Genomic DNA, 27,227 nt, shown 5'->3' on the forward strand with positions numbered 1-27,227 from the left:
GAAAACCAACGGAAGTCATTCAGGGGTCCTGACTGTCCAGACCACCACCCAACTCTCAGGGAGAATATTCACATCCAACACACATCGTTCTTGTCACAAAACACCAAACACCTACACCTGAACATCGAGGATGGGAAGGAGGGGATGCAGCTGACTGAGCTGAGGATCCACGGGCCGAGGGTCAGCAGCTGAGAGGTGACCTAGGCTCTCTATCACTTATGTTATGGTCACTTCAAAGTTGAAGCAAAATGACCTTCTGTGAGACGACAGGGAGTCCCTGGTCATCCACATCTCCAAGCCGTTATGAGCGGTTACTTACAACTAACAGACATTTCTTTATGACAGTTCTACCTACTGCCAGCTCAGCTCAGCTCTCTCCCGTGACTCTGGCACGTCCGACATCACCAGGTAGGACCCCCCGACCCCACCCACTACCACTGCTGCCATTACTGGATTTCTGGCTCCTCTTGTCATGAGACTCAGCTGTTCCGCCACCACCACTAGACCCTGCTGATGTTCTATTTGAGGCTGAACGATTCGAGAAGGACCCTGAGAGAGCTGGGATTTCATGCTGTTTGCCTTCACTTTATGTTTATTACCTATAGCTTTACAATCAAAAATTGTCATAACACATTTCACAAATTTTCCATGTTTCATAAATGTAAGGAGTAAGAGGAAGAGAGGTAAGGGTGTTTGTGTGTGTGTGTGTGTGTGTGTGTGTGTGTGTGTGTGTGTGTTAGAGAGAGAGAGAGTAAGAGAGTGATAGTATTAAAAGCGTCACCTTCTACATTTTGAATTTAAGAAACGACAGCATCTGACCTTATGTCTGGAAAGCGTCCAACTTGGAAAGACTCCATTATTTTCCGTATCAGTGAGTCACATAAGAAAGGGACACCCTTCCTAGTCGTGGGGAGTAGTGATCACGATTATTTTGTCATTGGGCTCCTCGATGCTGACTCATCTGTAACTACTGACTTTCAATTATACCATCAAATAATCCATATTCTGCCAATGATGACAACAACCCCGAGGGAGCCCTCATACCTGCACTGTCCATGTGACTACTGACTCCTGGAAATGTGGCTCCGCAGAACAGACACCTGCTGTGCGTGTCCAATACACGCTGGGTCTTTCAAAGACATGATATGATAAAAAGAATGCAGAATTCCTCTGATTACCATCTTTATATTGACTGCATGTTGAAATGATAATATTTTAGATATATTGGGTTAAATAAGACATATTGTTGGGGCACGTGGGTGGCTCAGTCAGCTAAGCATCCATCTTTTGATTTCGGTTCAGGTCATGATCTCAAGGTTGTGAGATCGAGCCCTGCATCAGGCTCTGCACTGACCGTGGAGCCTGCTTGAGATTCTCTCTCCCTGTCTCCTTCCCCCTCCCCCGCCCTGCTTGCACACACATGCACAAAGGCAAGTGTACTCTCTCTCCCTCAAAAAAAATATATTGCTGAAATTAATTTCACCGTTTCTTTTAACTTTTTAAAATGTGGCTATCAGAAAATTTTAAATTACATATGTGGCACACATTTTATTTCTAGTAGACATGCCATCTTATGCCATATCAGACAGCCTGACATGAATTTTCTTATCTGACCTTCCCAATACCTGGAGATGGAACTTCTATCACCCCCTTTTCCTGAATGGGAGAAACTCATGCTCAGCTAGGTCAGATACTGTCCCCAAGGTCGATGGAATGATTAATATAGACAATCTGATTTCAGAATCCTAGAGCTTAATCTCTGAACTATCTTAACTTTCTAAATCGCTTTAAAATCCTTAAACTACTGGGAGCCTGGGTGGCTCGGTTGGTTAAGTGTCTGTTCTTGGCTCAGGACATGACCCAGGGTCCTGGGATGGAGCCAGGCATCAGGCTCCCTGCTCAGCGGGGAGTCTGCTTCTCCCTCTCTCTTTATCCACCCCCCCCCCACTCATGCCCTCTGTCTTTGTCTCTGTCTCTCTCAAATAATAAATAAATAAATAAACAAAATCTTCAGTTTAAGCATTTTTTTCCCATTTTATTTATTTTTTTAGCGTAACAGTATTCATTGTTTTTGCACAACACCTAGTGCTCCATGCAAAACGTGCCCTCCCCATTACAGTTTAAGCATTTTTAATAGTTTCTAAAGAAGACTGACCGGGCATGTTAACCTATTTAGAAACCACGAGGATCCATTTGTGGCAACGGAAGCTAAGAGTCAAAAGACAGCTAGTATCTGAGCCAGGCCTGCATTTATTTTCTTATTCTTCCATTTCTCCAACACCCATATGTCCACTGCCTATCAGTGGTCCACTAGGATGCCAGTGTCTTCCCCCCTGCACACCTTGTCCAATCTTTCCCATCCCAAGCTGGCAGCAGTACTCCCCCCTCTAGATTCCCAGCTCTGTGTCTGTCCTCACTTTGAGCTTTTATTCCTTTCCTGATTGTTCTTTGTATCCACTTGTTGCTCCAATGACATGGTCAGCTTCTTGGAGCAGAAAATCCGTATGTTTTTCATCCATGACATTGTCTCCACCCCCACTCCAGCACCCTTCTCCCCCACACAGTCTCAAGAACAATGCCCACTCTCTGACGGGCATTCCGTGTTTGTTAAATGAAGAAATAAGTAAATGCTTGGATAAATTAATCCCATCTGACTGATCCCAGTTTGCATATCTATGTCTACTTCCAAATATGAACAAAAGAGAGATCAAACACATTAAAGTCTTATATCTTATGTCTAAGTGACTAAGGATTCTTTTGAAATCTGAGTGACATATTCCATTCACTTGCCAGTACAATGCTCAGAGCCAAGTTCTAGACCACGGGGTTTGGGGCCACTCTCTCCTATCTCCCAGCTGTGTGGCCCTCACCAGTTTTTCTTTGCCTCTTTGCACTCAGTTTTCTTATTGGAAATGGGGGTAATAACTATGCATTTCAAGGAGTTGTAAGGAGTGTATCAGTGAGTTTGTGCAAAGTACTTGGAGGACAGTGTGGAGTAGCCGTGTGATGCGTGTAGCCGTGTGATGTGACTGTAGGCATCTGTGCCTTCATGTCTGTCCTATGGAACAGCACTGTTCAAGGAAGAAGGTTTCTGCTCCATGACTGCTAAGTTGGGTAATTAGGGTACAGCACTCCTGCTCTCTGCTTATAGTCATGGTCATTTCGTCCAAATTCCTCCCCCAGCACCTGACAATCCCCAACTTACTTTCTATCTCTGCAGATTTACCTGTTCTTGATATTTCACATGAATGGAGTCAAGCAGTGTGTGGTCTTTTGTGTCTGGCATGATATTTTCAAGGTTGCTGTTCCCTTTAAAATTCTCTATATTGAATGAGCTCATATAGAGCTAATTGAATTCTTCTCCTTGAAACATGAAGCCGATGAAAAAAAGTCCTTCCTTTTCTATTTGGCATCAAACATCAGGGATCATTTTCCTTGTATTTTTCCCCAACAGCACTCTCAACATCCACCGTCCCAGAAAATACTAATCGCCCAACCACATCATCGGGAAGGCCAACAAGCTATGAGCTACAACCCCCCAAAATGGGTATGATACCTTGTATTTGCCACTTCCAGCATTCAGAGCCATAGGAAGGATGAACCAAAACTTAGGGCCAGGGAAAATCCACTCCCAAGAGATCCAGGGGTAATGTGATGCCAGTGTTAGCTTCCATACCAGATTTTATGCTCCGTGAGAACAAGGGCTTTGTCTGCCTAGCTCGTCACTGCACTTCTAGCAGCTATCAGAGCGGTTGGCATACAGTAAGCACCCAACAAAGTTGACTGAATCAATAAATGATTGTACAAATGGTGCACGTGTGGACCTGCAACTTAACCTCTCTTGGGGTAACTTCAGTCTTGGCTAAGAAACATCCTGCTATTCGTGCAGAGGCCAGAGTGGAGGCAAATCCCTCCTTGAAGCCAAATCCTTCTAACAAATATTTTTTCTCAACCTCAGCAGATAATGCAAAGTTATCAACTATCCTATCAGGTAGAACAATGATTCCATCACCTGGTCCTCCAGACGGGAGGTACAAAGAGACAGGTCATGCCATTAGGTTATGTGATATCCTCTGCGTGGTCATCCAAGATAATCAGCATCCTGATAAATAGAATCCTTTTAAAACTTTTGCTCAATTCAGCAATGACTTATTTTACTGCTGCAGAGCATATGCAGAACCTGGAGTTGATGTAGGGCCAGAGAAAGCGAGACATTTGGGGGCAGCAGGATCACACTTAGGAACTTCCCATTCCTCTATCAGCCTGGACTTGACTGCAATCTCACTAAAAAGTCATTCTTCCTGAGTGTGTGGCCAGTCCAGATGTTTTGGAAAGGTGCGGCCTAGCTGGTGACTCTTCACTAGTCATTAGTTGAGTCCTTTTCTGAAGGACTTTTCTGTTGTCCTGTGCCTGTCTCAGGAAGAGAAATTTCAGTTCTTTTTTTCTTTGCTTAAGTAGGTATTCAATAATTTTTTATTTAAATTCAATTAATTAACATATAGTTTATTATTAGTTTCAGAAGTAGAGTTTAGTGATTCAGCACTTGCATATAACACCCAGTGCTCATTACATCAAATGCCCTCCTTAATACTCATCACCCAGTTACCTGTTCCCCAACCCCCCCATCCCCTCACCCCTCCAGAAACCCTCAGTTTACTTTCTGGAGTTAAGAGTTCCAGTTCTAATCACTTTTTCCATGCTGTTACAGTTCTACCTGTGGTTGACTCACTGCCTTCCAGCCGCAGAGCCAATGTTCCTTGGCCCAACGCATCAGGTCAGCAGCCTACCCCATAGGACGCACCATTGCTGGAATTGCCATTGCCCTTGAAGACCCAGGGGGTCACCACAATGGGGGAAGGAGGCTGGGGACTGCAGCCAGAGGCCTGGAAAGTGCCCAGGGAAGACGACAGTGAGAGGAGGAAAGATCACCACCTCCAGGACGGGTCTGGGCCTCTGATCACTTTGGCACCTGATCGTTCTCACTCTCCTGCTGTTCCACCAAAGCATTCTAAGTTCAGAAAATACAGAGATTAAGAAATCACATAGCCATGTCCCCTTTACCTACAGATGACTAATGCTTACATTTTGTTATATTGGTTTTCCAGTCTTACCAAGAAATAAAGCATCATAGATAAATGTGAAGTTCCCCCAATTCCTCAGGCCCAGTCTCTGTTTTCTCCTTCTTCCTCAGAGACAAACACCCTCTTGAATTTTTATGTATCTCCAGCTTTAGTATCTTTACAAATGGGAATTATGTGACCTCTCATATGTTATTTTGTGTTTTTCTTTCACGCAAATTACCTTATCCCTGTATGTCATTTAGTACCTCTTATTCTTTACTCAGAGTTATGTTTTTGATATTCACCTATGTTGATATATATATATGTACACATATATATATATATATTTCACTGCTTTTAACTGCTGTAGTGTTACATTTTTTGAATAAGCCATTTAAATTTCCCCACTGATGGAAATGCATTTTCCTAATTCTTCATGTCTTCCCTGTTGATGTCAAGTCTTAAAACACCAGTGCATGACAAATACATATTCCACATATGTGGAATGGAACAGAATATGTATTTTATTATTATTGATTAAATATTATTTATTTATCTAATATGCTTTGTTCAGTGACTGATAAAGAGCACATTGCACAGTGGAGTAATCACTAAGCAATATTCTCCTAGAATGCTTATGCTTGTGGAGTAATCACAGGGTTCCCCTTAATCTGTAAGCAAGGCAGATAGGGTGAGTTCAAGAGGGAAATTTCGAAAACTTACCTTAATTTTCATTTCCACAGGAGACTGGCCCACACTGAGGCTGGTAAATGGCCCCGGGAGATGCTCTGGACGGGTAGAAGTTTTCTACCAGGGCACCTGGGGGTCCGTGTGCGGTGATGGCTGGGATCTGAAGGAGGCGCAGGTCGTGTGCAGGCAGCTTGGGTGTGGCCAGGCGGTGTCTGCCCCCTTGGGCGCCCATTTTGGTCCACGCTCTGGAAAGATTCTCCTGGACAATGTGCACTGCAGTGGTGAGGAGAGCCACCTGGCCCTGTGCGTCCACGATGCCTGGTTCACTCACAAGTGCGGTCAGGAGGAGGATGTTGGAGCCATCTGCTCAGGTGAGAGGTCTTTGTGTGGTCTGAACGACTCTGAAAGAATGGGTTATTACAGAAACTGAGCAATGAACCTGTGGTCCCATCCAGCAATGGTAATGGCTTCCTCTCTTTACAGTAACAGATTCTCTGATGACAACCTCCTCCCCTCCAGGTAAGGCTGATTCCAGACATTTTTATATCCCATTCTTAGTTCTAGTTCTGGATGGCTAATATTTATATGTGTGATAGAAGTGGAATGAAAATGACCCCATTAAATCAAGCTGTGAGCAGTTTACAGAAGTTGCTTTGATTGGTCTATATATCATGAAACCTAAAAGGTTTTCCCAGTCTATAGTTCAACCCACCATAACACAGGAAAATCAGAATACAGGCACAGTGCTGACCTTGCTCTCATGTGCTCAGGTTCTCTTTGAGGAAACCTGCTAATCCTGACCTGAATGACCCTTCTTCTGGGCAAATGCTTGGTGGTAGATCTCAGGGGCAATTTAGGTGCAACTTGGTGGAGAGCTCAACAGCGAAAAGCAGTATCAACAAAGGAGCCAGCTAACAGCCCTATCAGTCAGGTGTAGGAATCTTTCTAAGTTAGAGTGAAATCACCAGGTTTCCAGAATAATTAGATCAGAAAATAATCCTTCTGGAGTCTGTGGGACTTTGTCCTTTCCAACAGGTGAAGAAAGAAACAACATCAGTTAAAAATTTATCCTTATGTGCCTTTAGAGTTCCTTTGCCATTAGGAAGAACCCTGAGCCATTGCAATCTTTTTTTTTTTTTCATCCTAAAGCAGTTGGGCCTATTAAAACCCAGATTGCTGGGCCACAACTCCAGAGTTCCTGATTCAGTGGGTCTAGGGTGGGGTGTAAGAATTTGCAATTCCAACAAGTCCAGGATGCCTATGTGGCTGGTCTGGGGACCACAGTTTGAGCACCATGGTCTTAAAAGAAAGAAGGAATCTTTCTTATCCTCATAAATAGAAGCGGAATTACCATCATCTTCATCATCATTATCATTCTCACTATCGTCGTCATCATCATCGCCACCATCGTCATCATCATTGTCATCACCATCATCACCATCATCATCATCATCACCATCATCATCATCATCACCATCATCATCATCATTGTCATCATCACCATCAACATCGTCATCATCATCACCTTTGTCATTGCCATCATCGTCATCATCACCATTATTGATGTCACCATCCTCAGTGCCGTTATCCACATCTTCATTACCAATACCATCACTATCATCAGCAAAAGCTATTCTATCTGGTAAGTCAAACTTTGTATTTATGCATCACAGCTCTGGTTGTTTTTAGTTGACGTGCTTTTTAACTGTTATGTATATACAAAGCTAAGCATCCTCTTGTTTGAGCATTACTCAAACAAGAGTATGAGTAAATTATTAAGATATTTGCAAATATCTGGATATCCATGAATATGTAAGAAATCAGGTCTCTGTGGATGATTCATTTTCTATTTAGAGCGAGGAGTCTGAAGTTGCATTCATGGCCTCTTCTTCATCTGATTGCTACTGTCCTAATCCAAAGCCTCATCACCTCTTTCTCCCTGGATGAACACAGACTTCTCCTAACTGGCTTCCCTGCCTGCTTGCTCCCAACATTATAGTCCATTGTTTACATGCAATCAAGGTTACCTTTCAAAAATAAAAGTCAGGGGACACCTGAGTGGCTCAGCCAGTTAAGTGACTGTCTTCAGCTCAAGTCATTCTATCAGGGTCCTGGAATCTAGTCCCACGTAGGGCTTCCTGCTCAGCGGGGAGTCTGCTTCTCCCTCTCCCTCTCCTTGCTCATTCTCTCTCTCTCTAATAAATAAACAAATTATTTAAAAAAAATAAAAGTCAGACTTATTGAGATCTAATTTATTTACAGTAAAAATCATCAGTTTAAAGAATTTTGATAAAAGCTTAAAGTTGTGTAACCATCACCATCAAGATATAAAACATTTCTATTACCATAAGGAGTTTCCTCATGCCTCTTTGTAGGCAATTATCTCACTTAACACCTAAGTCCTGGAAATCACCAATATTATTTCTGCCCCCATAGGTTTGACTTTTCCAGAATATTATCTAAGTTAGTCAGATAATATGTAGCATTTTCTGTTGAGCTTCTTATCATAATACTTTAGAGATTCACCCATGTAGCTCCATGTATTAGACACCCATTCTTTTTTTATTGCTGAGTAGTATTCTACTTTACAGATGAGCAAAATATGTGTATCTATTTGCCACTTGATGGATATTAAGTTTATTTTTAATTCTTGACTATTATTAATTAAGCTGATTAAAACATTCATATACAAATTACAAACCATCTTCCAAGGTGGCTATATCATTTTGCATTCCCACCTAAAATATATGAGATTTACAATTGCTTCCCCCATACTTGTCTACACTTGGATTTTCTACTTTTTGTTTGGTCATTATAGTCTTTTTCTTATAATGAGAATGATATCTCTTTGTGGTTTTAATTTGCTTTCCTCTATGACTAGTGATACTAAGTACATTTTAATGTGTTTATTTGCATCTCTTCTTTGGTGAAGTGTGTGTTTAAATCTTTTATCTTTTTTTTTAAGATTTTATTTATTTATTTATTTATTCATTCATGTATTTATTTACTGGACAGACAAAGATCACAAGTAGGCAGAGAGGCAGGCAGAGAGAGGGGGAAGCCGGCTCCCTGCTGAGCAGAAAGCCCAGGGTGAGTCTTGATCCCAGGACCCTGAGATCATGACCTGAGCTGAAGGCAGAGGCTTTAACCCACTGAGCCACCCAGGTGCCCCTAAATCTTTCATCTTTTTTTAATTGAGATATCTTATCATGTTGTAAGATAGGTCTTTAGATATCAAATATTGCACATTTTTAAATACTAGATACAAGTATTTTCTCAGATGTGTGTTTGGCAAATATTTTCTCTCAGTCTATAATCTGCCTTTTCATTTTCTTAAAAGTATTTTTTGAAAGACAGAATTTTCAAAGTTTTAATGAATTCTGATTTCCCAAGATTTTTTTTCTTTAGCCAAATAGGCTTTTGTGTCTCATCTAAGAAATCTTCGCTTGACCAGAAGTCTCAAAGATTTTTTTTCCTGTTTCTTCTAGAGGTTTCATAGTTGTCGATTTTACATTTAGCTCTATGATCCATTTTTGTTGATTTTTTAATATGGTTCCAAGGACTTTTTCCATATACATCTTTAGTCATTTCAATACCATTTGTCTAAAAGACTCTCCTAATTACACTAAAATAATTTGGCACTTTTGTCAAAAATAAAATAATCATTAATACTTGGGCCTATTTCTAAACTCCCTCTTGCTCCTCTGACTTATGTGACAATTCTCATGCACATATCACATTGTCTCAATTTCTGCAGCTTTAGAATAAGTCATGAAATCAGATAGTGTGGGTGCTTCAACTTTACTCTTTTTTCTTCTTTTTTAAAAACTGTTTTGGTTAACCTCGGTTTTTGGCATTTCATATAAAATTTTAGAGTCAACTTGTCAATCTCTACAAAAAATATCTGCTGGAATTTTTAGTTTGGATTGTACAGAGTCTATATGTAAATTCAGAGAAAATTGACATCTTAATAATACTGAGTTTCTGATCATCAATAAGGCATATCTCTTCATTTATTGAGGTCTTTCATTTATCTCAATATTTATTTTTCCATGTACAAATTTTGCTCATAGTTATCAGACTTATCCATAATAATTTCATGGTTTTGGATGTTATTGTAAAACATATTTTTAAAACTTTTTATTTTGATATTTATATTTGTGGCAAGGGAATTATTTTCCCTAAACAAGGAAGTATTTATCATTAGAAATACGATGGTAATTTTTGAGTTTATTCATTTCTTAGTTTATAAATTTCTTTCCTATCCATTATCAGATTTGATTCCCAGTTTTACAGATCAGAAAACAGATGTTCGTTTGTAATATTTGGTGGAGTAAGAATCAGGTTCCAGAGTAGAACACTCCTGTCTTTGGACTGGAAATTCACTAAAGCCCTTTAGAGCTGGCTTTTATATTTCACCAAGAGATACTAGAAATTGGTTTGGCGTGCCAGGTAACTTTCCCTCTTCTCAGCTTCAGTTGTGCATCTATGAGGGGCTGTTCATCACTAATCATGTTTTCTTTTTATTGTAGCTGCTGAAATGACAATGACACCCATTACCTCCGAGGAAGAGCAAACACCAACAGGTATTTTAAAAATGCAGCTTTTTTGAGTTTATACTGAAATCTTTTATCTTATAATTTATTCAAGTTTCCAAGTTATTTTGTGTTTCTAGAAAGAAGAAAATAAAAATTAAAAAAATAAAAATAAAATTACAGATTTAAAAAAAAGAAGTTTAATAGCAAACATTGCTAGTAGTCTCCAGTCCCTACCAGAATCCTTTAGGCAGTTAAATAAAGATGTTTCCGAGAATATGCTCCCAGAACTACCAGATCAACACGTTAAGATGAATTGTACACACATACACACACACACACCACAGGCTCAATGGTCAGATGAATTTGGGAAACATTGCATTAAAAAAATTAAACAGGTTTCTTTACTACAGGATGTCTAGGAGCCTTTAATATACAGTTAATCCTATAAATGCCCACTAGAAGTCATATCAGGCCATGGTCATGAAATATACTTGACCCAAATTCCTTTTCATTATGTATCATCTCTTAGGAAGTTTTCTGCATAATATCAGTAAGGAAAATGTAAAAATCCCAGTATCTGGGATGCACACATATGCTACCATTATTCTAATCAAATTAAGATGCGGGGCACCTGGCTGACTCAGTCTGTGGAGCAGGTGACTCTTGATCTTGGTGTTGTGAGTTTGAGCCCCATGTTGGGTGTAGAGATTACTTAAAAATAAAATCTTTAAAGAAGTACCTATTCCTTCATGTCCCTGAATGTCTGAATTCAAGGTCACTGTCCTCTAATACCTGTGCTGCCTGGAAGAGGTCTACACACTCCGCTTCCACGCATTTCTCAAGGTAGCTTCTCCTGGTCTCCACAAGAGGACATTTCCTGTATATTTCTGTCTTTTCTGTTGACATCCTTCATAATCCACCTTATATTATGTTCCTTGTATATATATCCTAGCTTCTGAGTGAGATATAAGCTTTTTAAATGCAGGTACTGTGTCTCAATTTCTTTGTATTGAATAAGTATTTGTTACGAATAGTAGCTCACAGCATTATTAATTTGCAAAGCTGATTTTATTGCCTTTAGGTCTCCATAAGTATGATGTTCTTAAGTTTATCTTATTTCTTAAGAATTTATTTCTACTGGGCCGAGGAGTCAAAGATAAGTTTACCATGAACATCTAATGCATGTCCAAAAAGCTAAACAATCTTATTTGATGGTGATGATGGTGACTTACTTAGATGAATCAAAAGAAAACACAAAGTTCCAGAAGGGCCTTATAATGGATCCTTCCAGCAGTGTGCTGACTTTTTTCTTCCTTCTTGACTGACTGATACTGACCTAGCTTTGTGCTTCCTCCTAGTTGAAAGCTTCCCGGAGACCTCACTGATCATAGCTCCTGAAGACTTCACACCTCCCCCTGCAGGTATGGGAAGTAGTTCCTGAGAATTTAAGGGATGATGGAAATCATAGAGAGAGGCATTTCTCCAAGCTGGAGAGAAACCACAGGCAGAGTTAAAGTGGGAGATAACCCACTTATAAGTCACAGCATTTAGAGCAATTTTATTCATCATTTTTCACCTTTTCTGTTGCCATAACTTCCTCATCCGTAAAATGGAAAACCACGCCCACACATGGGGTTGAAAAGATTAAGAGAGAAATGTTGAAGTTAGTGGCATTCTAAGACTCTGACACTTCACAGACCAACAACAAATGTTAGTTCCTGTCTTAGTTTCCTTTACATAGTAAAGCCATAAAGAAAGATTATGAGACAAAGGCACCAATTTGCTATAAGACTAATATAGTCCGACCAAAAAGGGGACTACCTAGCAATGACCTACATAAGGATAGTCTAGTTTCCTATTTTGTCAATACATTAACATCTCATATTTCTACCCTTATTAATGGCAGAGGAATAACATATAACGAAAATGATCAGGAGACCTGAGGAATTCTGAAAATTTCTTAAAGAGAGCTTCATATTTTGATGGGGCACCTGGGTGGCTCAGTTGGTTAAGTGACTGCCTTCGGTTCAGGTCATGATCCTGGAGTCCCAGGATCGAGTCCCACATCGGGCTCCGTGCTCTGCAGGGAGTCTGCTTCTCCCGCTGACCTCTCTCCTCTCATGCTCTCTCTCTCTCTTTCTCTCTCTTAAATAAATAAATAAATAAATAAATAATCTTTTTTAAGAAAAGATAGAGTTTCATATTTTGATAGGAGGATTTAGTAAAGACTCATGGAAGGGATGTGAAATTGAAGACTCTTCTGGCTGTGACTCTGTGGATACATGAGAACTGTGTGATCTTGCATATTTAAAAGCGGGGATATGACCACAAAGGATAAAAGGAACCTTCAGATGGGAAGGCCAGTACGCCGCTGCTCTGCCTCCTTGTGCCTCCCCAGGGGCCTGGATGGCCGTGAGGCTGGTGAACGGCACAGGCAGGTGCTCAGGCCGAGTGGAGGTTCTCATCCAGGGCACGTGGGGAACCGTGTGTGATGATCTCTGGGACCTGGCCGAGGCCACAGTGGTGTGCCGCCAGCTGCAGTGTGGCCGGGCCGTGGCAGCCCCCACAGGGGCCCACTTTGGGGCAGGCTCCGGGAAGATCCTGCTAGACGACGTGCAGTGTGCTGGTGCTGAGAGCCACCTGGGGCAGTGCGTGCACAGGGGTGAGGCTGGGCTCAACTGCGGGCACCTGGAGGACACCAGCGTCATATGTGCAGGTGAGAGGTGAGGGGCTGTCACCGCCCACGATGTCACTGGTTTTACTTCCGTTCAGGCATTCTCCACCTGCTCACACCAGCCATTACACAATGTACTGAAGAAGCCCCCCCCCCCCCACCATATTGTAAGCCTCATTATTAGAAGCCAGGTCTGTGCCTTTCAATCTTCAGGTACTGATGGTCCACCAGCCCCCAGCCCCACCCCAGGGCCTGAAGCTCCTCCCTCAGTGGACACACTCGCAGGTAGGTCATCTTTGCTTGCTGCATTTGCTTTTGCTTCTATTGACCCTCTAGCAGACACTTCCTCAATCTACACTGTGCTAGAGGTACGTCAAGACAGCAGAGACGCCGATTCCTCTTTACGGTGCAAATACTGCAGATAAGAATGAAAAGGGGCAAGACTTTTACAAGATGGGATGCTTAGCCACCACTGGAATTCTCAAAACATTCCTTTTCTGCCTCTCCGAACTTATCGCTGGGAAATTCAAATTGTATTCCGCTGGTTCAGGGGTTCGATCCATTGCTATCTAGTCAGCCTTAAAAGGACCCAAAGAGGCTCAAAGCATTATGAGAAGCAGATGATGCCCAGTGCACCTGCCTACCTATCAGAAGGGGGCAGTGGGGAGAGCTCCCTCAAACTGGTGCCCGTAGAGGACGGGGACGGCTGCAGAGCTCCCAAAGCTGAGGCACCCGGTGTGGGCACTATTCCTCCAGCATCCGACCTGTGCTGGGTCTCCCTGTCCACTGGCAGCAGCCATAGCACCTGTGGGTTATGACTGAAAGTTAAGGCCAGCGCCACCAACACCACTTGGCCAAGGAGGAAGTGAGAGCGCAAATCTGCTCTCTGCATTAGATATCCAGTCTGCTGGGTTAATTGCTACTTGACATCTTCACTAGCCCCAAACGTTATGACAGTAAATTCATCTGACGGGTGTTTGTTGAGACAAAATGGGCAACAAGAGTTGCTGAAAATCACACACTGCTTAGGTAACCCAGAGTCTGGGTGAGGTGGCCAAACACCTAAGGCAAAGCTGAAACGTCCCGTTGTTGATACTAATGCCCTGTCCCCACTGGCACACAGTCGGTGCTTTCCTAAAAGAGAAAGAAGAGAGATGGCAACAGAGAGAACCAGAAATGGACTCACGGGCATTCCGAGAGCTTGAGTATACAGGCCATGGACAATATGGCAAAACCTCATCTTAGAGACTGGAGAACTAAGTGTAAAGACAGGGCAAAGTGAGGGCTGCCCTGTCTCAAGCATTGTAGGGGAAACCGGTGGAAAACTAGTGTCACAGTTTTGGAAAGTTCCCATTGTAAGCATCCTCTTTCCTATATGGGGTTGGCAGGCTCTTAGTCCCAAGTGATGTCCCTGTTTGTGTCCCTTCACGGGTGATGGACTGTCAGCTGCCACACTCACGACGCACCCTCCTACCCTTCACTCCACCCTCACACCAGCAGGTAATGCGTCCCTGTGACTAGCCTAGGGCTGAGCTCCAGGTTTTCTGAGCATCTATGTGCCACACACAGAAATACGAGCTTTCCCTATTCTGTTCCACCACAATTACCATAAAGGAAGGTGTGATCTCCAGCATTTCACAAATGCATCAACAGAGGCTCAGAAAGGACATGAACAGAAGACACTCTGTGATGCTAGAGTCACACAACCATACGTGGTGAGGGCTGGAGCACCCAGAGCCACCCAACTCCAGGGATCAAGTCGATTTCACAGTGTTTTTCTTGGGCACATAGATCGATGTTGCCCTGGGTATATTAGAGGAGAAAGGTGTGAATGAGGACTAACGGCTCATCCCAAGGTGGTCTGAGAAAAGTACGTGGAAATGTTGCGTGTCAGGTACATGAATAGGCTGTCTCAGCAGAGCCTTTACTGTGACAGAAGGGACAAGAGACAGAATGTTCACTAGTCATTTGGATTGTCCATTTCCCTGCACCGTTCCAGCTGAGCAACCTTGGTCTCCTCGGCCGAATCTAGGCCTTCTCCTTAGCGCATGAGCTAATGCCTCCCTGCCTTCAATTGCAGAACTAACATTTCCATAAGCCATATCTCCTGTACATCCCCAGATAACCAGCAAACAACTCCTTTCAAAATCACCTGGGGTATTGACTTCCAGGTCTGTTGGGCTACACTGGCAAAAGAAAAGCCCTCTCAATACGAAGAAATAGAAAAGATAAATAAGGAAGGCTACAAAATCTGTTCTTTTACTGTAGGTGATGGGGGTTGTGGTCAAGAGACAAAATTTCTGACAATTTGAGCAATTATCGGCCAGTGCTCTACCCCAATATAGGAAATTTCCCTGCCCTCAGAGAACTAGGTCTCCAGTATCTCTCTTGCTTGTGCCTCCCCAGGGGCCTGGATGGCCGTGAGACTGGTGAACGGCACAGGCAGGTGCTCAGGCCGGGTGGAGGTTCTCATCCAGGGCACGTGGGGAACCGTGTGTGATGATCTCTGGGACCTGGCCGAGGCCACAGTGGTGTGCCGCCAGCTGCAGTGTGGCCGGGCCGTGGCAGCCCCCACAGGGGCCCACTTTGGGGCAGGCTCCGGGAAGATCCTGCTGGACGACGTGCAGTGTGCTGGTGCTGAGAGCCACCTGGGGCAGTGTGTGCACAGGGGTGAGGCTGGGCTCAACTGCGGGCACCTGGAGGACGCTGGTGTTGTCTGCACAGGTAAAGAGCTGTTGTGTTTGTTTGTGTTTTTTTACCATGACATCACTTCTTTGTCTCCCCCCTCACATATTTCTCCATGATTATTTTAATGACACTTATGTTATAAATGGCACCATAGACCTTCGCTTGTGATTTTTCTTGTGGCAATCAGGTGGTGATGGTTCACCAGGCCCCACTCCAACCACAGAGCCTGAAAGTGCCACCTCTTCCTACACACTGTCAGGTCAGTCCATTCTTTGCTCGGTTCTTCTGCTTCAGGATTTTCCTCCCTAGAATGTCCCTTTCTTAAGGCATGTTAGGAGGGTCTTCACACTGAACAACTTCAGGGGCACCACCCCCGTAGAATGCACTGTGAAATTTTGTCCCCATGGAGGTCAGCACATGTTATTTGTGAAAGATAAATCCTGGGGTTGTGCAGCTCAGTAGCCCACGTGGTTGAGTCACTCCAGGGCGGAATTTTTATCAGCCACTCTACATGGTACCACACCATACAGAGGGGCCCAGAGCAGAAGGGGAATCAGGTTTCTCATTTCATCATCTAGACCTTAAATAATTTCTGACATTGCTAAAACGACGCCTGCATGTTGAGAATGTTGAGTTGCCTCCAAAGAGTTCAGAAGCTCAGTCTATTAAAATTAATTCAGTTAAGTTTGAGTTAATTTCTACCAACTGTTATTTAAGGTGATCGACACATATTTTTTAAACTGCTTAAAGATTCACATACCAGTAGATATTTGTGTGATCATTATACAGCGTCCTTTTAATTTCAAGAATCTGTAGAATACAGGAACAAATAAGTGGTTAGAAGAAGACACAGCATATAAAAATGAATAGTTCCTCTCTCTATAGATATTTGATAGGAGAGCAATGAAGCCCGTTTCCTTGGATAACATGGATGTCATCATAAATGGTTGCTGGTGAAATTCTCATTGACATCAGCCAGACACTCAAGAGTCCCCTTCTTTACTCTGATTGGAACTGAGTCTCAGTTCTTCACCATTAGGAGTAAAGCTTCTGGTGTTTTTGATATACTAAGACTGATTCTACATTATCCTATGGACAATGAACCAGAAGTCCAACTAAAAAAAAAAATAAGTTATATGTATTTTCCCTTTTCTATTTCAGCCCATTTTAAATAACAAGTTTGGTGGCTTAACAATTTCTAGATAGTCTAGTTACAAATTATTTAAACAGAGTACAATAATGAGGTGACTAGTCAATTGTTTACATATATAAAATAATATTATGAAAAATATCAAACTCACTGATGAATGTTAAGGACAGTACCATGAACTCCTTGGTACCTACTACTGAGCTTTATCAAATTCTAATATTTTGCTCTAATTGCTCAAGGTCTTTAAAAAGAAAACCATACAACAACACAATTAAAGGGTCATACATTGGGGCGCCTGGGTGGCTCAGTGGATTAAGCCGCTGCCTTCGGCTCAGGTCATGATCTCAGGGTCCTGGGATCGAGCCCCGCATCAGGCTCCCTGCTCCACAGGGAGCCTGCTTCCTCCTCTCTCTCTGCCTGCCTCTCTGCCTGCTTGTGATCTCTCTCTCCGTCAAATAAATAAATAAAATGTTTAAAAAAAAAAAAGGGTCATACATTGTGATCAAGTGGGATTTTTTTCCCTGAGATGTAAGGATGATTCAACATACTCAACACTCTTACATATCAGTAAGAGTGATATGTCACATTAACATAATTAAAGATTTCAAAAACGGGTACAATCAATGAAGGGGATTAAGAACACACTCATTGTGGGGCGCCTGGGTGGCTCAGGAGGTTAAGCTTCTGCCTTCGGCTCAAGTCATGGTCTCAGGGTCCTGGGATCGAGTCCCGCATCGGGTTCTCTGCTCCGCAGCGAGCCTGCTTTCTCCTCTCTCTCTCTCTCTCTGCCTGCCTCTCTGCCTACTTGTGATCTCTGTCTCTCTGTCAAATAAATAAATAAAATATTGAAAAAAAAGAATACATTCATTGTGATAGGCACTGAGTAACATATGGAATTGTTGAATCACAATGTTGTACACTTGAAACCAATATATCACTATATGTTAACTATACTGGAATTACCATTTTAAAAAACAATTAAATAATTTTAAAAAAGAAATCACATGAGGCAGAAAAAGCATTTGACAAAATTTACCACTCTTTCATGATAAAAATGCTTAACAAACTAGGTGTAGAAGGAAAGTACCTCGACATAATAAAGGCCATATATGACAAGACCATAGTCAATATCACGCCCAGTGGTGAAAATTTTAAAGCTTTTCCTTAAAGATCAGGAGAAGAGACAAGGATGCTCACTCTTGCCACTTCAATTCCATATAGTACTGGAAATCCTAGCCAGAGCAATTAGACGAAATAGAAGAAATGAAATGGAAAAGGAAAAAGTAAAATTCTGTTTCCAGATGACATGATCTGACTTGTAGAAAACTCTAAACACTCCACAGAGAAAAAAAAATGTTAGAACTAAAAGAAATCAGCAAAGTTACAAGATACAGAATCAACATACAAAAATCAATTGTGCTTTTCTACGCTAACAATGAGTGTAGAAATTAAGAAAACAATCCCATTTGCAATAGCATCAATAAAAATAAAATGCTGGGGCTCCTGGGTAGCCCAATGCTGGGATGTCTTCAGCTCAGGTCATGATCTCAGGGTCCTGGGATCAAGCCCTGTGTCAGCCTCCTTACTCAGCACAGAGCGTGCTTCTCCTTCTCCCTCTGCCTGCTACTTCACCTGCTTATGCACTCTCCATCTGTGTCAAATAAATAAATAAAATTTGAAAATGTCCATACTACCACAGAGATCTATAGACTCAAAGCTACTTCCACAAAAATCCCAATGGCAATTTTTATAGAAATACGAAAAAAACCCTAAAATTCATATGAAACTACAAAGACCCAGAATAGCCAAAGTGGTCTTGAGAAAGATCAAAGCTGGAGGCATCACGTTTCCTGATTTCAAAGTGTATTATAAACCTACACTACGGTACAGGTACAAAAATAGGCATGTAGACCCATGCAAGAGAACAGAGAAATAAACCCACACATATATACTCAACTGATCTTTGACAAGGATACCAAGAACACACAGTGGGAAAAGGATGGTCTCTTTGACAGATGATATTGGGAAAACTGAATACCCATATGCAAAAAGATGAAATTGGACCCCCAAAATTAACTCAAAATAGGTTAAAGAATTAAACATAACACTTGAAAATATTAAATTCCTAGAAGAAAACAGGGAAGTCTTTTTCACACTGGTCTTAGCAATAACTTCTTGGATAGAAAATATTTGCAAACCATATATCTGCTAAGGGGTTAATTCCCAAAACCTATATGAGTCTCCTAAAACTTATATAAAAAAAATCAAATAACCAGATTTTTTAAATGAGCAAAAGACTTGAACAGACATTTCTCCAAAGAGGACATAAAAATGTCGAACAGGTATATGAAAAGATTCTCAGTATCATTAATTGTTAGGAAAGTGCAAATCAAAACTACAATAAGATATCACCTTACACCTGTTAGAATGGCTACTAAATTTTTTTTAGCTTTATTTCTTTGAGAGAGAGAGACTGCACACATGCAATGCACATGGGGGTGAGGGACAGAGGGAGGGGAAGAGAGAATCTCAAGCAGATCTACAACCTGATCACAACCTGAGCTGAAATCAAGAGTCAGACACTTAACCAGATGAGCCGCCCAGGCAGCCCAGGATGGCTACTATTTTTAGAAAAGAGAGATAACAAGTATTGGTGAGCTTGTGGAGAAATTGGAGCCCTGTACACTGTTAGTAGAAATGTAAAATTGTTCAGCTGCTATGGAAAGCATTTCAAATATTCCTCAAAAAATTAAAAATAGAGCTACCATATGATCTAGCAATGCCGCTTCTGGGTAATACATCTAAAGAATTGAAATCATTCTCACTGCACTACTGTGTTCATGGTAGCACTCACAATAGCCAAGATATAGACCAACAGATAACTGGATAAAGAACATGTGGTATACACATACAAAGAAATGTTATTCAGCCTTAAACAGAAGAAAATTCTGACATTTGTAACAACATAGGTGAACCTGAAGGATATAACACTAAGTGAAGTAAAGTAGTCACAGAAGAATAAATACTGCGTGATTTCACTTATATGAAGCATCTCAAGTAGTCAAACTCAGGGCGCCTGGGTGGCTCAGTGGGTTAAGCCTCTGCCTTCGGCTCAGGTCATGGTCCTGGGGTCCTGGGATGGAGTCCCGCATCAGGCTCTCTGCTTGGTGGGGAGCCTGCTTCCTCCTCTCTCTCTCTGCCTGCCTCTCTACCTACTTGTGGTCTCTGTCAGATAAATAAAATAAAATCTTTAAAAAAATAAAATAAAATAGTCAAACTCACAGAAGCAGAGAGCAGAATGGGGTTGTCAGGGGTTGAGGGAGGGGGAAACAGGGAGTTTACTGGGGAAGAAGTTTCGGTTATACTAGATGAGTAAGTGCTAGAGATCTTCCATACAACATAGTGCCTGTAGTTGACAATACTGTATCATGCACTTCAAAATTTGTTAAGAGGATACACATCATGTTAAGTGTTCACACGAAAAAAAAAAGGGAGGGGAAAAACACGGAGAAATTCTAGGAGGTGCTGGGTGTGTGTGTTACCATGACTGTGGTGATAGCGTCACAAGTGTTTTCGTATATTCCAACCCAACAAGCCATACACATTGAACATGTGCAGCTCTCTGTATATCAAGGATACCTTGGTAAAGCTGTTTTAAAAAGGAAACAATACAGTACTCTATTACTGTTTTTTGAGTTAATAAGATGAAAACAGAGCTGCCTTAATGTTCTTATGGAAGCCTCACATGGCTTAGGTTACTCAGAGCCCAGATAAAGACCCCACAAATAAATGGAATTCAGCCATTCAGCCATTAATTGATTGCGTGTCCCTGTGGTAGAACACATCTGGATTGCTCCTCAAAGGAAAAGAGGGGAAAATCCATGATTGGTTGTGTGGGTACTTAGCAAAATGGCCCACCACCCAAGTATGAGCATTTTCATCCCACGGTGAGTCTGAGATCCAGCGTTGGATGAATGTGGCAAGAAAGGAGGTGGGAATGATGACTAAAAACCCTAGTAGGACAGATTTGTGCCTAGCCTTCTCTTTGCGCTTGTCAGAAATTCACTTTCTGGTGTTTTCTAGCAATGACAGGGTGTCTATTTGTTTTACACGCACAGGTGATGTACGGACAGCAGCCATGCCCACCACAGAGCCTGCTACACTTCCTGTGACAACGACTCCACCAGGTCGGATGGCATTTCTTCTACAGGGAATAGAGGGAGGGCACCGCGGGCCAAACACTGGGCTGTCCCCTTCTCAGACCTGACACCCTGCAGAGTGCTGATCACAGCCTTGGGAGGACTCCTTGCCTGCATAGGAGCAGAGCCAGGAAATGACGTTCATGTTTGAATGTGACCTTCAAGCTGGGTTGGTGTTGGAACCTTGGTCTTTCTAAAGTTGAGATTCGGGGATGTCCCGATTACTAGAGATGCTTCTGTTTGTCCCCACCCACAGGTGATGAATTATTTGCAACCATAGTCACACCACAGCCTGCAGTCCCACTGTCCACACCTACACCCCTGGCAGGTAAGTCCTTGGGAAATATCCGGGAAGGAGTTAATGTTTGTGGAACAATCAAAATGTGATAAAACAGAGAATTGGTGCATTTGTAGAATGGACAGTTCATTAAGCCTCACAACAGCCCACCAGCCTTATTCTCCCCACAACTCCGTCATTGTTCCACAAAACAAGAAAGGATCACTTTCTAGCATCACCCACCCACAACATGATGAAGTCAAGATTTGGGCACATTATCAGTCTGACTCCAAACCCACATGATGACTAGCCTTTTGGGTCAGCGGATAGCATGTCCAGAGCTACCTCTGGACTACTGGGAAGAGAACATTCTTGCAAGTCTCATCGCCATGGTGGAAGTTCATTAAGACCAAGCCAAGAAACTGGGGATTCAGCTGTGGGTCCTCACTTACTCTGTAGTTTTTGGTACAAAAATTCTAATAGGAAAACTTTCAAATTTACGTTTTCCAGTGGGACAGTTTGGCAAAATGGCAAAATATATCATTTAGTACCTAGGACTCTGCATCAGACATGAGCCCCAGTCTGTTTCTTCCTTCCTCACCCTGGTGGACCTGCCTGCATATCTATGATTACAAAGGGGGAAAGCCTGTTGTGCCATTTTGGCATCTTTAAGATTGGTTCTGCAGTAATGCACATCAGCAGTAACTGAATTTTTCCAGGTCAAGTGTAATCATGTGAGTGTGTTTAAAATAAATGCTATGGGGGCGCCTGGGTGGCTCAGTGGGTTAAAGCCTCTGCCTTCGGCTCGGGTCATGATCTCAGGGTCCTGGGATCGAGCCCCGCATCGAGCTCTCTGCTCAGTGAGGAGACTGCTTCCTCCTCTCTCTCTGCCTGCCTCTCTGCCTGCTTGTGATTTCTCTCTGTCAAATAAATAAAATACTAAAAAAAAATTGCTACGGCAGAAGTTGGTGGCTGTGTGTAGTCATTCTGCTTCCTCCTAAAAGAGCATCACACAGCAGTTACACATGACCTCTGATGTTTCAGACCCTGGCTTGAGCTACTTCTTTTTTTTTTATTTGTTTATTTACAGCATAACAGTGTTCATTGTTTTGGCATCACACCCAGAGCTCCATGCAGTACGTGCCCTCCCTATTACCCACCACCTGGTTCCTCAACCTCCCACCCCCCCCGCCCCTTCAAAACCCTCTGGTTGTTTTTCAGAGTCCATAGTCTCTCATGGTTCATCTCCCCTTCCAGTTTCCCTCAACTCCCTCTCCTCTCCATTTCCCCATGTCCTCCATGTTATTTGTTATGTTGAGCTACTTCTTGACATCCTTGGGGCCCTTGGACACTTTTGTCTTCAAGGACCCCTTTCTCTCTCTCTCTCTATATATATACACACACACACATCTAATAATATTTTATGACTGTGTTGGTATAAAAAAGTGGAAAGCAGACTAGATTGTAGTTATCTTTTTATTCTAATTTTTAAAATAGGACATTTTGGGGGCCTTTTAAAAGTCACATAGCCCCAGGCAGTGGGCCCACCACGTCCAATCGCTGAAGCTGTCTGCTGCTCTGGGTTCTGAATAATTGTGGTCTGAACCCACCACCACCCCAAACCTGTTTGGGGAAGAGGGAAGACATGCCACTTGCCCGTCATGAAGCTTATTTCAAATTGGAGGTGAGGGGTTCTGACTTACTTTACAGCTTCCTGGGGGGCGCAGAATCGACTAGTTGTGGTAAGAGCCATTCCAAGTCCACAGACTCAGAGCTGGGCTCTGTAAGACAGGCTGCCTATTAATAGCAGTGGTTCACAGCAAGGCAGCCTGTTCTTGGACCAAGTTTGCTCACAGGAGCTTTGTTGAAAAGAGAGGTTCATCTTTTAGGGAGCAGTGCACCCAGTTCCTGGTCGGACCAAGTGAAGAGCGGTAGGCAAGTAGGCAATAGTCACACTTTGGTGTTTCCATGCTTTTCCGGAATGATGTGGAGAGGAGGGTGTCCACAGAGCAAATATTGACACCCCAGGAGAACTGGGACTTTGGGGAAACTTGACCAACAACCTCTCAGCAGGTTTTCTCGCCTTCTTTTCTGAGCATAATCTCCTTGTGATTATACTAACAGTGCACATTCCCATCTGCGATTCTACTCGCATGTATAGGCTAACTGATCTCAAAAAAGAACCTGTATATTAGAGAAATATTACTACTTCTGTTATTTCCATTATGTTGTATTATACTGTATTATATTTCTACTTCTATTTTGTAGAGAACTTCACACAATGAGACACAGAACTCTTAAACTCTTCATTTAACTAAGAAATCCAGTGAGGCAGTGAGTTCTGCTTCTTATCTCTTCCGTGTAGGGAACTGAGACATGCTGAAGATCACTGTTGATGTAACACAGAAACCCACCAGGATTTTTTTTTCTTTGAACATTCTAGAATGCAGAATGTCAATATCATGGCCAGGGCAACAAATAAAACAACCATGAGAATTGCAGACCCGTTCACTAGACAGAAATAATACAGATTATTTCTTCTTTATTAAAAATTTCATCTGTGAAGACAGCTTTATAACGCAAAATAGTATCTGTTTTTCTGTATCTAACTGAAAAGAAGGACTTTTTCTTCCTTTCTACCTTGCTAAGATCTTTCTCCCAGGCAGCAGTAAGGAGCTGTTAGAATCCCTCTGGTTAGCAGTGAGGGAAAAGAAAAAATCTGAGTAACTCTGCCCTTGCAGTAAGGATCAGAAAACAAGAGAAAGAAAATTTTGATAAAAGGAATGTGAGCATATATATTTTGCATCTACAGAAACAGATCTTCATCTCTAGTAAGTTAAAATTTATTATAAAAATTTGGTAGGCTGAGGGGCTCAGTGAGTTAATCCTCTGCCTTCAGCTCAGGTCATGATCCTGGGTCCTGGGTTCAAGTTCCACATCGGGTTCTCTGCTCAGTGGGGAGCCTGCTTCCCCCTCTCTCTTTCTGCCTGCCTCTCTGCCTACTTGTGATCTCTGTCAAAGAAATAAAATCTTTTTTAAAAATCTGTAGGACGAAAAGATATTACTGCTTAATAAATTCCTACATTACATGGGCAGCAGCTCTCTCCAAAAAAAAAAAAAAAAAAGTCTTTTGTTTAAGTAAAAAGCATTGTCTTCATTCCTTTTGACTCAGTTGTTTTTTGTTTGGTGTCTTGGTATTTCTATTTTTACCTTAACTACTGAATTATTCGCTCTAAATTAGCCTATACTCAGACATATAGTAATATAAATTTTAAGATATAATTTGGTACCTTATGTCCTGCATACATTTTCATATTTAAATGTTTCAAAAATGAAATGCACCTTATTACTAAAGACAAGACAGGAAAAAAAGAGCATTCGTCATTATTTCTTTTTTATAATTATTATGTTATCTTAGTCACCATACAGTACATTATTAGTTTTTGATGCAGTGTTCCGTGATTCATTGTTTCCATATAATACCCAGTGTTATTACACCACGTGCCCGCTTTAATACCCATTGCCAGGCTAACCCATCCCTTCTCCCCTGTACCCTCTGAAACCCTCAGATTATTTCCCAGAGTCCATAGTCTTTCATGGTTCATTTCCCCCTCTAATTCCCCCACCCCTCCATTTTCCCTTCCTTCCCCTAATGTCCTCCGTGTTATTCCTTTGTACCACCTACAAGTGAAACTATATGACAATTGCCTTTCTCTGCTTGATTTACTTCACTTAACATAATCCCCTCCAGTTCTATCCATGTTGGTGCAAATGGTAGGTATTCATCCTTTCTAATGGCTGAGTAATATTCCATTGTATATATGGACTACATCTCCTTTATCCATTCACTGTTGAAGGACATTTCAGCTCCTTCCACAGTTTGGTGATTGTGGCCATTGCTTCTATGAGCATTGGGGTGCATGTGCCTCTTCTTTCAGCACATCTGTATCTTTGATGTAAGTACCCAGTAGTGCAGTTGCTGGGTCATAGGGTAGCTCTATTTTTAACTTTTTGAGGAATCTCCACACTGTTTTCCAGAGTGGCTACATGAGCTTGCATTCCCACCAACAGTGTAAGAGGGTTCTCCTTTCTCCACATCCTCTCCAACATTTGTTGTTTCTTGCCTTGTTAATTTTTGCCATTCTAACTGGTGTAAGGTGGTATCTCAATGTGGTTTTGATTTGAATTTCCCTGATGGTTAATGACGTTGAACATTTTTTCATGTGTCTGTTAGCCACTTGTATGTCTTCTTTGGAGAAGAGTCTGTTCATGTCTTCTGCCCATTTTTTGACTTGATTATTTGTTTTTGGGTGTTGAGTTTGACAAGTTCTTTATAGATCTTGGATACCAGCCCTTTGTCTGTCATGTCATTTGCAAATATCTTCCTCCATTCCATGGATTCCCTCTTAGTTTTGTTAACTCTTTCTTTTGCTGTGCAGAAGTCATTATTTCTAAGACAAGTCTTATTTCTAAGTCATCTATTTCTAAGGGAGATACACATTATTTCTAAGAAAAATTTTGCTTTAGTTTTGTTATTAGGATATGTTGGTGTTTCCTGAAACGTGTTGTGTGGAGTCTGAATTTTGCAAGACAATAACACTGACTCAAACCAGGGCTCCGTTTCCAAATCTCAGAAGTTTCTATAGCATTCCTGGGATGAGTTCTTGCTTTTGTTGTAGTTTTACCTCAGGACATCTAAGGGGTTTTATTCTGTGAATAAGCTTGTGGATTCCCAAAAGGGGTTAAGTATCCACCATTTTCCAAAATTATCTGACCAGGGAACAGATTCATTTTTCAGGAGGCAACTCTTAAGACTAGTATTTGGCATGGGCGCCTGGGTGGCTCAGTGGGTTAAGCCGCTGCCTTCGGCTCAGGTCATGATCTCAGGGTCCTGGGATCGAGTCCCACATCGGGCTCTCTGCTCAGCAGCGAGCCTGCTTCCCTCTCTCTCTGCCTGCCTCTCTGCCTACTTGTGATCTCTCTCTGTCAAATGAATAAATAAAATCTTTAAAAAAAAAAAAGACTAGTATTTGGCCTAATGTGTATTAGTGATAGGTTGAATTCTCAATTATTGAATTCCTACATGTGCTACCCTGAATTATTCCAAACAAATTTGGGTGAAAAAAAAATTGCTTTCCAGACTACTAAAACAGAGACACATTTGTAAAATTAGGCCTAGTTAACGTTGCGGTATAACAGGATTCTTTCCCCCTCCCTTCTTCCCCCCACTTCCTGCTTTTCTTCCTTCCTGCCTTCCTCTCTCCCCACTCCTTTATTACTCTCTCCCCCCTTCCCTCCCTCCTTCCTTCCTGCCTTCCTTTCTTCCTCCTTCCCTCCTTTCTTCCTCTTGCCTTTCTTCCCATCCTATCTCCTTCCTTCCTCTCTCCCCCCTTCCCTCCCTCCTTTCCTTCCCTCCTCTCTCCCCTTCCTTCCTTCCTTCCACCCATCCATCCGTCCATCATGGTGTTCTATGCACATGTGCTAAAATTTCACAGCGCTAACAGGCTTACTGTCATGTAGCCTTCCTTCTCCAACTTCGCCCTCTACCTTAGTTCAATACTATAAAATATTAATCTGATTCTTTTGAGATTGCTGTCCAGTTTTTGTTTTGTTTTCTACTAAGTAAATCTTACTAAGATTTCTTGCATGGACCATGGAACGAAATGGCCTAATTTCAAATACTGGTTCCCCAGATCTGTGTGATCTTGAGCATGTTTTTCAACAGCTTTGTGCCTTAATTCCCTCGCCCACAATATGGGTATATTAATGGAATATGTTCGTATATAACACATCTGTGAGTGTGTGTTTATGCATGCATACACACTATTATTTACATACACACATCTACACATGCACATAGATACAGAGATGTGGTTTGAGGACCATGGTGGAGGTTAAAGGAGCTGATGCTGTCAGTTACTTAGTGCTGGACACTAGGAAGTCTATATAAA

The 27,227-nt window shown here is 42.0% G+C and overlaps 1 protein-coding gene across 1 annotated transcript in view; it reads left to right on the forward strand.

Moving 5' to 3' along the window:
• LOC123955086 (deleted in malignant brain tumors 1 protein-like) overlaps positions 1 to 27,227 on the forward strand; it is a 115,017-nt gene that overhangs the window by 17,665 nt on the left and 70,125 nt on the right. Inside the window, 4 exon segments of the mRNA XM_046026610.1 lie at positions 5,804 to 6,121; positions 11,647 to 11,709; positions 12,687 to 13,004; positions 15,369 to 15,686. Of these exon segments, the coding sequence (XP_045882566.1) occupies positions 5,804 to 6,121; positions 11,647 to 11,709; positions 12,687 to 13,004; positions 15,369 to 15,686 (1,017 nt within the window).

The sequence above is a fragment of the Meles meles genome, chromosome 13 (genome assembly GCF_922984935.1).
Source record: "Meles meles chromosome 13, mMelMel3.1 paternal haplotype, whole genome shotgun sequence".
Taxonomy (NCBI): domain Eukaryota; kingdom Metazoa; phylum Chordata; class Mammalia; order Carnivora; family Mustelidae; genus Meles; species Meles meles.